We start from the raw sequence: 12,618 nt of genomic DNA, 5'->3' as shown, positions 1-12,618 counted from the left end.
TCCTTTTATGCTGAGAACTGAAAGGAACAATAATGATGCTTTGCTTCCTTATGGCAGCTCTGTAGAAAGACCAAAAAAAAAAAAAAATAGAAGTTGTTTGTTTGCTTTTCCCGAACTGATATTTATGTTCCAGTGCCTTCCTGAAATCATCAAACCCTGAATACTGAAATTATGATTTATTACTATTTATTATGATTTATTACATTGCATTTGTCTGAACGCCCAAATATGTCAGTTCCCAAATAAATTCCATGCTAAATGTGAGGAATTTTGCCTGAGGAGCTACAAACACAATGCTGAATGTTCCCAGCAGTGTTTTTATGCACAGCAGCAATTTTAACACATCTCCAAACTGCACATTGGGTGGGAGCACCTGCAGCTTAATGCACAAGATTCCTTCAAAGACAAACAGCATTTTAAACTTTCTCTTTGCTGATTAGGAGAGGGAAATACCAGCAAAGCACTCCTGAAATCAAACCCCAGCCCTGCAGAAATCGTTCAGCAGCTGCAGGGAAAACTCACTTTTTTTTCCCCACCTTTCTGTGGTGACTTCTGCAACACCACAAACCCGTGTCAGGATCAATGTGGAGACTGAAAATTCTGAAGAGACACAGCTGGAAGGTGAACTCTTCACATTTTGAAAGTTCTTCTCCTCCGAGCAGAGGCAGAGAAGAAAATCAAAAGCTCCGAAACGTCAATGCAAAGCAGAGTTTTTAAGAAGCAACAGGAATTGAAAACGTTTGGGGTTGATGACGGGTCTCCTTCCTCTGCTGCTCTAAAAGCAGCTTTTTAATAGAAACAAGAGAGGAAGCTGAGGCAGCCGGGTAGAGCAGGTGCCACTGGATCACCCCCACAGGTACAAATCCCATCCATCAGTGCCAGAGCTCTGCAGCAAGAAGTGGCAGAGAAAGGATCAGGAATGAACTCTCCCAGGTCACTCGAGGCACTGGAAATTAAATGGAAGCTCAATATGTGCTGATATAAACAGGGTTTAATCGTTTGAACTGATTAAAAGTAAGTCTTTGATGGACTGTTAGCTTAACACAGCCAATAATGCAACAGGGCCTGACTAAATCCAGGTCTTCTGTAAGATTGTCTTTCAATGCTCTTAATTCTGACTGCTCTATGTCCAGCGTGGCAAATGGAAATTTTTCATTAGACTAGAAAAAGGATTCATGGGAAGCACGTTTCTTTGACAGCTATCTGAAGCCATTTGGTTAGAATAAAATTCACTCAGAATCACATTTCTAGCACTGGCCTATTCCCCCTTAGAATCCTCAGCCGTTGAGGAACTATGATTTTCTTTTGAAATTAAAGAATCCCAAGGAAGTTCTCCTTGTAACATGATTACAGCAGCGCATTTCAGAATGGGGAAATGGCAGGTTTCTCTCACAAAGGCTCTGCAGAGATGTGACAGGTCCTTGAACGTTCTGCAGGGCCACAGACCTGGGAGAGAGCAGTAAATCAGAGCAGAACCCACTTGCTACGCTTGGAGCAAACATTTTCAATTAATCTGAAGCCATTAATTACACTTTCCCCTAATAAAAGCTCTGGTGTAATTTCCTTTTCTTTGGTCTCAGCGAATGGGTTCCAACACAGGCCAGAATCAGGAGCTGCAGCAAGCACAGGGGAGAATTCCCTGTTGGAACAAACCCTGCAGTGGGGATGAAAATTACAGGGGAAAGGGCTTGGAACCAAGCTGGCAGAACAAGAACTCTTTGTGCATTGTCTGAACAAGGCATGAGGTGAATGTTTTGGACCAGCAATGCAAGTTTTGCTGTAAAAAACATCAACTCCGTTCAGCCTGGCCTGGGACACTTCCCACAGCTTCTCTGGCACCCTGTGCTGGGTCCTCACCACCTTTACAGGGAGGAATTTTTTCCTAATATGCCATCAAACCCTCCCCTCTGGCAGTCTGAAGCCATTCCCTGGGCCCTGTCCCTCCATCCCTTGGAAATCCTCTCTCCCCATCTTTCCTGCAGCTCTTCAGGCACTGCAAGGCCACCATGAGGTCACCCCAAAGCTTCTCCATGTGAACAATCCCAGTTCTCTCCTTAAACCCTATTTTTTTTCTGGCTAAAAAGACTGGATTCTCTCAGATTTACCCCCAGAGCTTCTGAACAGTTTTTCCCAAACTTCCTTCCAGCCACAAGGTGTGAGCATCCATTCCAACCTCCTGGTCTCTGTTCTCTCACAGCCCTGCGAGTGACTTCACCAGCCAGAAACCAAATTCCCTGCCTGCTTCCTGAAATTCTAAACCCCAAAGGGTTTTCCAGTATCAAATAACCACACGTGGATTCGTTGTTTTGTGCTGTTTGTGGAAGTTAAGGGGAAAAAAAACCCTAAAAATCTATGACCAGTATGTTTTCAGTCAACCTAAATATGTGTTTAATAGGCAAAATTCTCTTTTTCTTTTCATTAAAGAATTCTCCTAAACCTTTTCATGCCAAGGAAAAAACATCATGAAATAAGTTATTTCAGGCTAAAAGATGAGAGCTGAATGAAATTATTCTTTAAATAAATACATAAACACAGCATGAACTTCATAAACACATTTTTGCCTCTCATTGAAGCATGAATGTTCCAGCAGGGCCGGAATGCTCTCACAAAGAATTTCAGAGTTGAAAAACAAAGCCTTCCCCTGAAAATTCAGTTCACCTGAAAATTACTGCTTAAACCTGTTTTGTAAAAGGGCCCTTTCTTTTTTTTTTTTTTTTTCTTTTTTTTTTTCTTTTTTTTTTCCTGTGGAAATGGTGCTGAAACAGAGAAGAAGTCAAAGCTCCTCGTGACTTTATGGGGGTTTGACCTCAGCATTCCTCTTCATTTCCCACGATGGAAATTCCAACAAGATCTGAACAAAATCCAACATTAGACAGAAACCCTGTTCCAGGAGGTTTTGCTTCTCTGTTTCCTCACTGCTGATCTAGCACAGAAATTGATGGTACTGCAAATTCCAGCAATTTCCATTCGGCCTAATTTAATTCTGGTTTTAAGCAAGGAAAAAAATGATGCACAACAGTTTGTGCTGCACTGAACTGGAAGATGCATTAAATGCAAGTGGGGAAAAGAGGGGGGAGTATGAGAGCAGAAGACAGTAATTTAAAATTAAAACTTCCGTGAAACTAAATTCAGGTCGAGGGTGACATCTAGTGATGCTCAGCACAAATTCTGCCCATTTTTGCAGCACCCTCACTCATGAAGAAAATTTAAACTTCTACCACGTTTCACCAGATATGCTATAAAAGAAATGTTTTCCCATAAAATGTGAGTTTAAAGTTTTTGGGGGTGGTATGAGTTTATTTTTTAATTAATTCAGTATTCTGAATGCATAATGGGAGGATCCATAAAAGGAAAATAAATAAAAGTATGAACTTGGAGGTAGAGAAAATGCATCTGATTATAATGAAGAAATTGGTTCACGAGGTCTGACTGATGGAAGTGTCATTTTTTTGGCTTCATTTCTTATTCTTCGCTTTTTTGTGAAGAATATTCTTCACTTCTTTGCAAAGCGCAGTGGCAGCTTGGTACATAAATAAGGAAAATCAGTAATTAGCAATTGTTGTTTGCTATTAGTAATTCCCTTGATTGATAATGCACAAACTACTCAGTTGCTGAATTTTGAACAACAAAAATGTTTCCAGCAGCTTTCTGCCTTTGACAGTGGTCCGTGGTCAGCCTCAAGGAAAGGGACAGCCCACATGTTTCCAAAAATAACCATTCTTCATCTACCTGAGCAATTTCCTTTGAGCTCCTCACTGTGAGCAGCGAGCAGCAATAAAGGAAATCATGGAATCACAGAATCCCCTGGGCTGAAAAAGAAATTTAAACCTCATCTCATTCCATCCACCTTCCACTATACCAGGTTGCTCCAAGCCCTGTCCAACCTGGCCTTGAACAATTCCAGGAAAAGCCAAAGCACCAATTCACAATTTAATTAATTTTTCAACTGCTTCAAACTCATTTCATGCAGAAGTCTCACGCTGTGAATCTCCCTGCTGATCCCACCTTGTTAATTCTGATGCTGCAACCCAAAGTCAAGAAGTGAAAGCCGCATTATTCCAATGCAAGGAGGTGACAGCTGCACAGATCTGCTCCTCTGTGACACACGGTGGCACCAGAAACTGCCTGAATTTCAGGCTGCTGGAAAGTGGATCATGAAGCAAAACCTTAGAAGAGTTTGTGGGTTTAAATGAGAGGAGTCAGAGAACCAGGGGCTGAGGCAGGGGATGGCTCCTGGCAATGCTGGCACTGCAGCATGTACTGGAAGGTCTGAAACAGCCAGGAATTGCCTGTGGAATCAGAGATGGAGCTAAAGCATTCCTGAGGGCAGCTGGACCCTCTTCTGAAAGCTGGGAAACAGCAGCACCCTCTAAAGGGGCACAGAGTCAGGGTCTTCCATAGCCCAGGATGGATTTTCCTCCTGGAAAGAGCTCTGTGACCAAGGCATGCCCCTTCTCCTGCAACCTCCTTTTGAAACTTCAATCCTTTCGTCATTAAAAACAGGTGTTCTGGTTTTGGCAAACCAGATATTAAAGTATTTTTAAAGGACAACAAAATATTGAAAAAGATGACAGGAGATTACAGCTTTCCAAATCCATTTTGCTTTCTAAATCAAGGCAGTTTTGGTTCTGACAGAAATTATTCTGTATTGGCACCCTGTAATCTGACATTACCCAAAACAGTGCCTCACTTTGCAAACTGCAGCATCTGGAAAAAAGAAATGTCTCTAACCCTGAAGAACATTTCAATCCCATTTTATTGTTGAGGAGCAACATTTTGGAGGGCAGCAGATTCCTTGTTATCCCTAAACCATAACAAATAACCAGCCTCTCTCTGTCCTAGAATTTATTGGCAAAACCAATGCAGATAAAAGCACTGAAAATGGAATTTTTATAACCATCGGACACCATCTTGCACACACAAAAAGAAGAGAGCAGGAAAGCCTTGGACAAAATTAGAAAGGCAGAAGTTAGACCTAACTGATAGATAAAATTAAAGCAATGAGTCTGGTTGTGGGGCTTTTTTCTGTCCTTGTCTGGAAAGCAGCAACACTGGACTGCAAGTACTGCCACAAATTGAGGAGCTTTGAGCATTAGCAGAACAATTTGTCCCAATATCCATCCATCCACAGCATCCACAGCTCAGTGAAATCATCATTAAGGCTTGCCAGCCTCCAAAATCCTTCAGTTCTCTCTGGTCCAGGAATGAGGTCAGTCAGCAGCAGCAGTGGGGTTTGGAAATGCCAAATTCACCCATCCCTCAGCCCCAGCAGCACAGGGCAATGAGATTTATGAAGCTTCCAGGGAGATGAGGAAGATATTCCAGGGGTATTTGGCCCTGATGAAGCTGAAGAGCAGAATGCAGCTGGATCAATCACATCTGCTTGTCTCTCACTCTGCAAATGAGAGAACAAAACTGACACTGAGCATTATTACCCTAAAGCACTTAAAATCCCTTTAACATGAGAAGCACCTGCAGGTGCTGCTGAGTGTTTTGCAATCAGGTTTGCTTTGTCTCCTTTTACCCAGGGATGAGGAGGGAAATTGTCCAAAATGTCCCAAAGTTGAGTCTGTTTAAATTAACCTTTTAACTGGCTGAAATTATCGAAATCTTCATCTGAAAGGCCCCTCGTTGCAATCAGGATTTCGTGCTCCTTCTCCTCACTAATCACAGCTTGGCAGGCTGCCTCCCCTCTTGCAGGGCTGCAGCCAGGGCTGAAGGAAAACTCAGGGGATAAATTCCCAAAGGATGCAAACTCCTGGTGCTTGGCTTCAGCAGGGATTCATTTTTTGGGGTAAGGTGTTTTTAACTGTTTTGTAAAACATGGCAGAGGTTTTTACCTGGGAAAATTGTTCATTTCTGCTGGTAGATAAAGCAGCCAAACCTTTGCTTTGCCTTCATCACAGCCAATATTTCATTAACTGTGCTGACATCCTCTTATTTACAGCTTATTTTTCTTAGAAAGTGAGTTATTTTAGGAAAGAAGACGAATGAGAGTAATGTAAGAGACACCACAATAAATCTAATTTCCACATTTAACCCACTGCATCTTTGTGGGCTCAGGATGGGTTGTCCTGACCTCTTTTTAAGGGCTGCTCATGATTCTTTAGAGGATCCATCTACTATGACTGAAGCACACAAAAGTTGCATTAGAGATTCTTGGGCTAGACAAGAATTTCAGGTTTGGAAGCCCCAGGCAGTGAAGGGCAGCCCTGGTGTGGGTCAGTGAGCAGGATGATGGCAGGGCTGGATCAGAGGCTGCTGCTGAAGGGAAGTCTGGCAGTGCAAAACTCTGACAAATCTGATAGTAAAAGGGTTTTTAAATCATGGGGATTTAGGGTTAAGAGGAAAATTAAGATTAGTAGGCCCTGGAAAAATAAACACCCTAAGCACATGAAGAACTTGTACTTGCTAGAACTGCACCTGTGTAGCTAGTACATGATGAATGATATAATGGTTAGATGTGATGATTGTTTAGTCATTAAATATAATTACTGTTTAATCATAAGAATAATAATTAGAAACTGTGGTCAGGGGCCTAAGAAAGATAATGAGAAATTCATGTCAATGTATACAATAGAACAATATAAGTTTAATAATGAATATGTAAGTTATATAAGGATAGAATATAAAATACGTTCAGCTCGAAAGCCGTGTCAGAGTCAGATTTGGGTCTGTACCCCTGATTCCCAGAGCTCTCAATAAAAGCACCTGCAGATAATCATATCCTGTGATTATGAGTGTTCCTGAACACTGACAAATCCAGCTCTGAGCTCGGGAACTCTCATCTTTTCTGGCCAAGAAAGGAACAGGAAAAATCCCTGGCAGGGGCACAGGTCAGTAGCCCCAAATCCAGAACAGCACAGAGGCTGCTGATAAATATTGTCAAATCTGGACCTGTTTTAACATCATTTTTATGGGGTTTAAAGCAATCATTATGGAAGCACAGGGGGTGTTTTCCTCAGTAAAAACTGTCCTAGTTAGAGAACATGTTTTAACTGCAGCAGCCCACCCAGGTGCTGGGGTTTGCACACAGAACCAGCACAAGTTTGATGAACTCGAGGGGCATCCCAAAAGGTTCCTGTTTCCCACCTGAGTCAGACCCTGAGGCCATCTCCAGAACCCACCTCCAGTAAATCACTCTGGAGGCTGCAAAGCTCCCCTGCAGTCAGAATCAGTCTGGGGGTTGAGTAAAACAAGCATAAAGATCAGCCCTTGTCTCTATAAACTTCTGGGGGTGTGAAAACTTCTAAGAAATACTCAAAGAGGGGGATGGCAGCAAAACCCACAGAGATTTCTTTCCTACCTATTTGATCACCGCAGCTATGAGAGACTGAGTCATGCCAGGTTTTTGAAATACACTTTTCTTCTCCATCTGCAGGGAACAAAACAGGTCAGGGATTCTGGCCTGGAGGCTGAAAGAATGAAATGTGGGAAGGAGATTTAATATTCTCGATGGGGGAAACAGAGGGAATGAACAATGGTGCAGGGGATGTTTTTCCTTCCAAGAACTCGTTCTCCCCTGGCCGCTGGCCCCAGGGCTGTGGGACTCTGATGGAATATTTAAATGATTCCGAGATTGTAGAAAGTCTCTGTCAGCTCCAGAAGTTGTAATTGGTCTGTGCTGGTTTCAAGGTTGTTTATTCTGTTTATCTCTAACATGTTCTGCTGCCCTGCCGCAGCTCTGTCCTGCAGGGCAGCGTGTGGGGCTCTGCCCTCAGTGGGATGGTACAAACATTAAATACCACAAACTACCTGTGCTGGATTTACAATAACGTGCCAATATCTGTCACCTACGTTGGACAGTGTGTCCCCAGCCTGAACCAACAGAAAAATGCCAACACCACAGTGAAACATGGAGGGCATGAAGAAGGAGAAAAAGGACAAGGCACACCCAATTTCCTCCATCTTGTCCCCTTTGGACCTCTAATCTAGAATCCTAAAATTTTACTTTTGCACCCATGCCACACTTAATTATCACTTATATCAAACATTATCTGTGCAACTTGGTGGTCAAATCCCCAGCTATTTATTCACTTAAACCTACTGCACTGAACACTGTCCTTGTAAAACTGTCACCTGGAGGTTAAATTTAAGAAGTGCTTGCCTCTTGGTGTTGAATTATGGGTGCGAGGCAGTAATCCTGCAGGCTCAGAATGAAACTGGGAGAGATTTGTGACTTTTTTTAAGCTAACAAACCTGCAACAGAAGCCCCAAACATTAATAGAGGTGACATTGCACTCGATTTCTGCAAAAACACGAGGTGGGAAGAGTTTAGACACCAGCAAGTGCTTTTGAAAAATCAAACTAGAGAAAATTGCACCACAGAAATATAGAAGGAATGAAACACAGGGAAAATCTACTTTATGCTTGCCTGCTCGTATGTGATAAATGAAAATCTCCTCAGTCCTGCAGAGGTTTACATGGGTGCAATCCCAGTTAAGACCAGTCCTAGTGCCTACTCAAAGGTGCACGGAGGGTGCATGAGCATCCTGCCTGCCCCAAACCCTCCCAGGGCAGGACCCGGCTGCCCGGAGCAGGCAGAAAGTTTTCCCGGATGAAAACCCGGTTTTCCAGAGGAATTTTAGGGCAAATCCGCGCTGCAGAGGGCGCCAGACAGTTTGGGATGTGCCGGGATGCGCTCCAGGTGCTCCGGCTGTCACTCACAAAGGTGCTCGCTCTGCAGTGGCCAATGCTCGGCTCGCAGGGTGAAGTAGGAGTTGGTTTTTCTTTCTTGCATCTATAAATCCCTTAGTCCTCGTCTCCTTTCTTCCCACTGAAATAGCAGCAGATGCTAGGCTGAGCTGCAGCATGCTGGCAGCCCCGCTGCCCCGGCAGACGGGGAAACTCCGCTTTTCATCACCGGCAGAGCTGAGCCCAGCAATGTCCTGCTGCCGGTTCTTCCCTGCAGAGAAAGCTGTTTGCTGCCTGCAGGCTTTGGAGCTCACTTTCTTCTGAAGGAAAGAGCAGCCTGACATAAAAGTCACTATAAATGCAGATTGTTTGATGCTTGCACTTGTAAAAGTGACTAAAGTCCTGCTTGACTGCACCCCAATGCACAGCAGCAGCTTGGAAGGACTTGTTTTCCCTTTTCTTCTTTTTTTTTCCTCTCTATAACCTGTGCTGTCTCAGGTCCACAGTCACTGGTGAGCTCAGCTGCTTTGCTGACAATGAACACCACACGCTTTGCATTCTCCTTTCAGCCCCTGCTGCTTAACGCCACCGAAGACTTCAACGACTCCGTCCCGACCAACCGCAGCAGCGACGGATTTTGCGAGCAGGTCTTCATCAAAGCCGAGGTCTTCTTGACTCTGGGGATCATCAGCCTGCTGGAGAACATCCTCGTCATCCTGGCAGTGTTGAAGAATGGGAACCTGCACTCTCCCATGTATTTCTTCCTCTGCAGCCTGGCTGTGGCAGATATGTTGGTGAGCATGTCGAACGCCCTGGAGACCGTCATGATCGCAATCCTCAGCAACGGCTACCTGATCATTGACGACCACTTCATCCAGCACATGGACAATGTTTTTGACTCAATGATCTGTATTTCCCTGGTAGCCTCCATTTGCAACCTCTTGGTCATAGCCATCGACAGGTACATCACTATTTTCTATGCCCTCCGTTACCACAGCATCATGACGGTGAAGAAAGCCCTGACCCTCATTGTGCTCATTTGGGTGGCTTGTATCATCTGTGGCATCATTTTCATTGCCTACTCGGAGAGCAAAACTGTCATTGTGTGTCTCATCACCATGTTCTTCACCATGCTGCTGCTGATGGCCTCGCTGTACGTGCACATGTTCCTGTTCGCCCGCCTGCACGTCAAGCGCATCGCGGCGCTGCCCGTCGAGGGCGTGCCCCCCCAGCGCACCTGCATGAAGGGGGCCGTCACCATCACCATCCTCCTGGGGGTCTTCATCGTCTGCTGGGCGCCTTTCTTCCTCCACCTCATTCTCATCATCTCCTGCCCCACGAACCCCTACTGCATCTGCTACACCGCGCACTTCAACGCCTACCTGGTGCTGATCATGTGCAACTCGGTCATTGACCCGCTCATTTACGCCTTCAGGAGCCTGGAGATGAGGAAGACTTTCAAAGAAATCATGTGTTGCTGCTATGGCATGAGTGTGGGACAGTGCATGCTGTAAGCACCTGGTTTTGGGTGGAAAAAACACGCCATATGTGTATAAATATAAATATATTTATGTATACATTGAGATACATTTAAACGCAGTGCCTGAAGGAAGGGTGCAGGACAGACAAAAGCCTCCTACATGATGCCTTGTTTCCTACTTTTTAGAGTGAAAACCAGTTTCAACTGAACTATTTGAAGTTTTTTAAATAGTTATAATGGAAGGAAATCCAGAGTGGCTTACAAAACAGCTTCACAAACTTGCTGGGGAAAATGAATCCTGAAAGGGAATGCCACCTTCTAGAGAATGAGATAAAATTCCCTCTAGCATTCGTTTGTGCCTGTTGCTTTATCTCCGTGCCACTGCCAACAAGTCAGTGTTTTCTAAAAGATTTCATTAGTAACCTCTGTGGAAAGCTGTTTTTCCAAACACCAACAGGTAACAGCATTGTTCTACACCCACCTTTTAATGAAAGAATAGATTGACAGTTCTGCTGCTTGCCATAAAGCAGCCCGAGGACAATTTTCAAAGGGTGAAAGCAAACATTTCTCTTGCTCTGAAATCAGTTATCATCACAGTGTCAGTGACAGTGTGGCTGCAACATCTGCCTGATAGAATTGACCCATGTGAAGGCTTTTGCATTATTTATTGTGATATAAGAGTATTACACCCTTGAATTTTAAATTATTTTTTTAAAGCTGGAATGCCCTGATCAATGTAGTAATTGCTATGTTTGTAAAAAATCACAGAAGCCTCCTTTTGATAAATCCTCACTAATGAGATCCATGGATCTGAACATCAGAAAAGAGCTAAAATGCAAAATACTTTGAATGCAGCTTTGTGTAAAAGCTGCAGGGAGTCCTTAGAAACATCCACCTCTAAGTTCAGCAGCTGGAAGAAATCAGATGTGTGTGGCAGAGAGGAATTTATCCATTGAGAAATAAATCTCTTGGGGCAGGACAATAAGAAATGTCCTTCCTTCAGCTCTGCCATCCTCTCCCAACCCCCTGGGTGCCAGTGGCATGAAAACAAGCACCTACAGCTGCACTGGTTCAGTCTTTGCCTCTGCTTTCTGCAGGAACAAACCCTGCAGGTGGTCCTCAGCCAGTAATTATTATGAAAACTCTCTCTTTTATTTCCCCACATTCTTACTTTGGGTGCAGTTACTGAGTTGATATTATTAATTTTTTTTTTTCCTGGGACTCCCCAGCTCCTGTGTCCCCAGTTCTGCCCCACGCTGGTGCTGGTGTTTCAGTGCCAGTGGCTCCAGACCCAGCCCTGCTGCCTGTGGGGAGTCACATTTCACACCCTGCACCTCCTGGCCCATGTTTGATCCTCAGCATCCCACAGGGAACAGCCCCATTTCTGTCTTGCAGGCTGGATAATCCTCCTGGGGCCAGGAACCAGTGCTCTCCATGCTCCAGCCACACTCTGTCCCACCAAAAACCAACCTCACTTTCCCTATTTCTCTTATTTCCCTATTTCTCCTCTGATCACACTCAAAATTCCCTAATTGAGTTCACACTTCCTCTCATAATCACATCCTTCAGTATTCCCCCTTTCCAACACTCCCTCTGTTCCAACACTCATTTTAGAATGAAGGGTTCTAAATTAAAAAAAAAAAAAAAACCAAAAATCAAAACCTCACTGGAGCAGAACAGGCACAAATGAAAATTCTCCCCGTTTCAAGAAGAGACCAAAGAAAATCCCAGTGACTGGCAAAGCCAAATGCTTTCAGCTTTGTGTGTGTGCCACAAAGCAGCTCACAGCACCGAGCTGTGCCCTGCCAGCCCAGCCTGTCACACCTTGCAGCACATGGAGATGAAACCACCATGGGGAGCCACAGAACTTTCGTGGTGTGCAAAGACTGTGCCTACCTGTTGTAAAAAATCTCTGTTTTTTCTCAGTGTTCTGCATCCCCACACTCTGGAGCATGGTTTGCCACCATATTCTGCCTCAGGTTATTGTGTATTTGTTGCTCCTGATGTCCTACTTATTTCTCTGCTGTCCTACTTCTTTCTCTTTTAAAAGCAATTTTAGCAGGACTGATTCAAACAGTGCTTTGCCTTTAAGCAAAACATACTCTGCTGAATAAAATCTGGAGAGATCACTGAGGATCATGTTTGCTTCTGTCAGAGCACCACATCACATCAAACCAGTCTGGGGGCTCACAAAACTGAAAATAGAGTCTAACACTGGGCAAAAGCCTCTTAATTCAGAGAATCACTGAATGGTTTGGGTTGGAAGAGACCTTTGTCAGCCAGTTCCACCTCCCACTGTCCCAGGCTGCTCCTGGCCTGGAATTGTTCATTCTGCCCACAGAGCTCCACAAAAAGGAGGGGGAAAAGCCAAATTTTCAGTGCCATGTGCAAAAACAACAGAAAGAGAATCCATAAAATCCCCCAAAGATCCCTCAGCCCTTCTGGCAGCCGGTTATCCAGGGGGTGGGGGTGGGTTTGTTCAGCCCCAGGTCCACACCCTCGGC

At 44.3% G+C, this 12,618-nt stretch overlaps 1 protein-coding gene across 1 annotated transcript; it reads left to right on the top strand.

The window, feature by feature from the left end:
* Positions 1 to 8,803: 8,803 nt before the first annotated feature.
* On the top strand, positions 8,804 to 12,246 carry MC3R (melanocortin 3 receptor). The gene has a single exon (XM_030288828.4). The coding sequence runs from the start codon at positions 9,171 to 9,173 to the stop codon at positions 10,146 to 10,148; it is 978 nt and encodes a 325-aa protein (XP_030144688.4). The 5' UTR covers positions 8,804 to 9,170; the 3' UTR covers positions 10,149 to 12,246.
* The last annotated feature ends 372 nt before the right edge of the window (positions 12,247 to 12,618 follow it).

The sequence above is a fragment of the Taeniopygia guttata genome, chromosome 20 (genome assembly GCF_048771995.1).
Source record: "Taeniopygia guttata chromosome 20, bTaeGut7.mat, whole genome shotgun sequence".
Lineage (NCBI taxonomy): Eukaryota > Metazoa > Chordata > Aves > Passeriformes > Estrildidae > Taeniopygia > Taeniopygia guttata.
The sequence above is the reverse complement of the archived record's forward strand: the minus strand, read 5'-3'. Positions and strand labels throughout refer to the sequence as shown.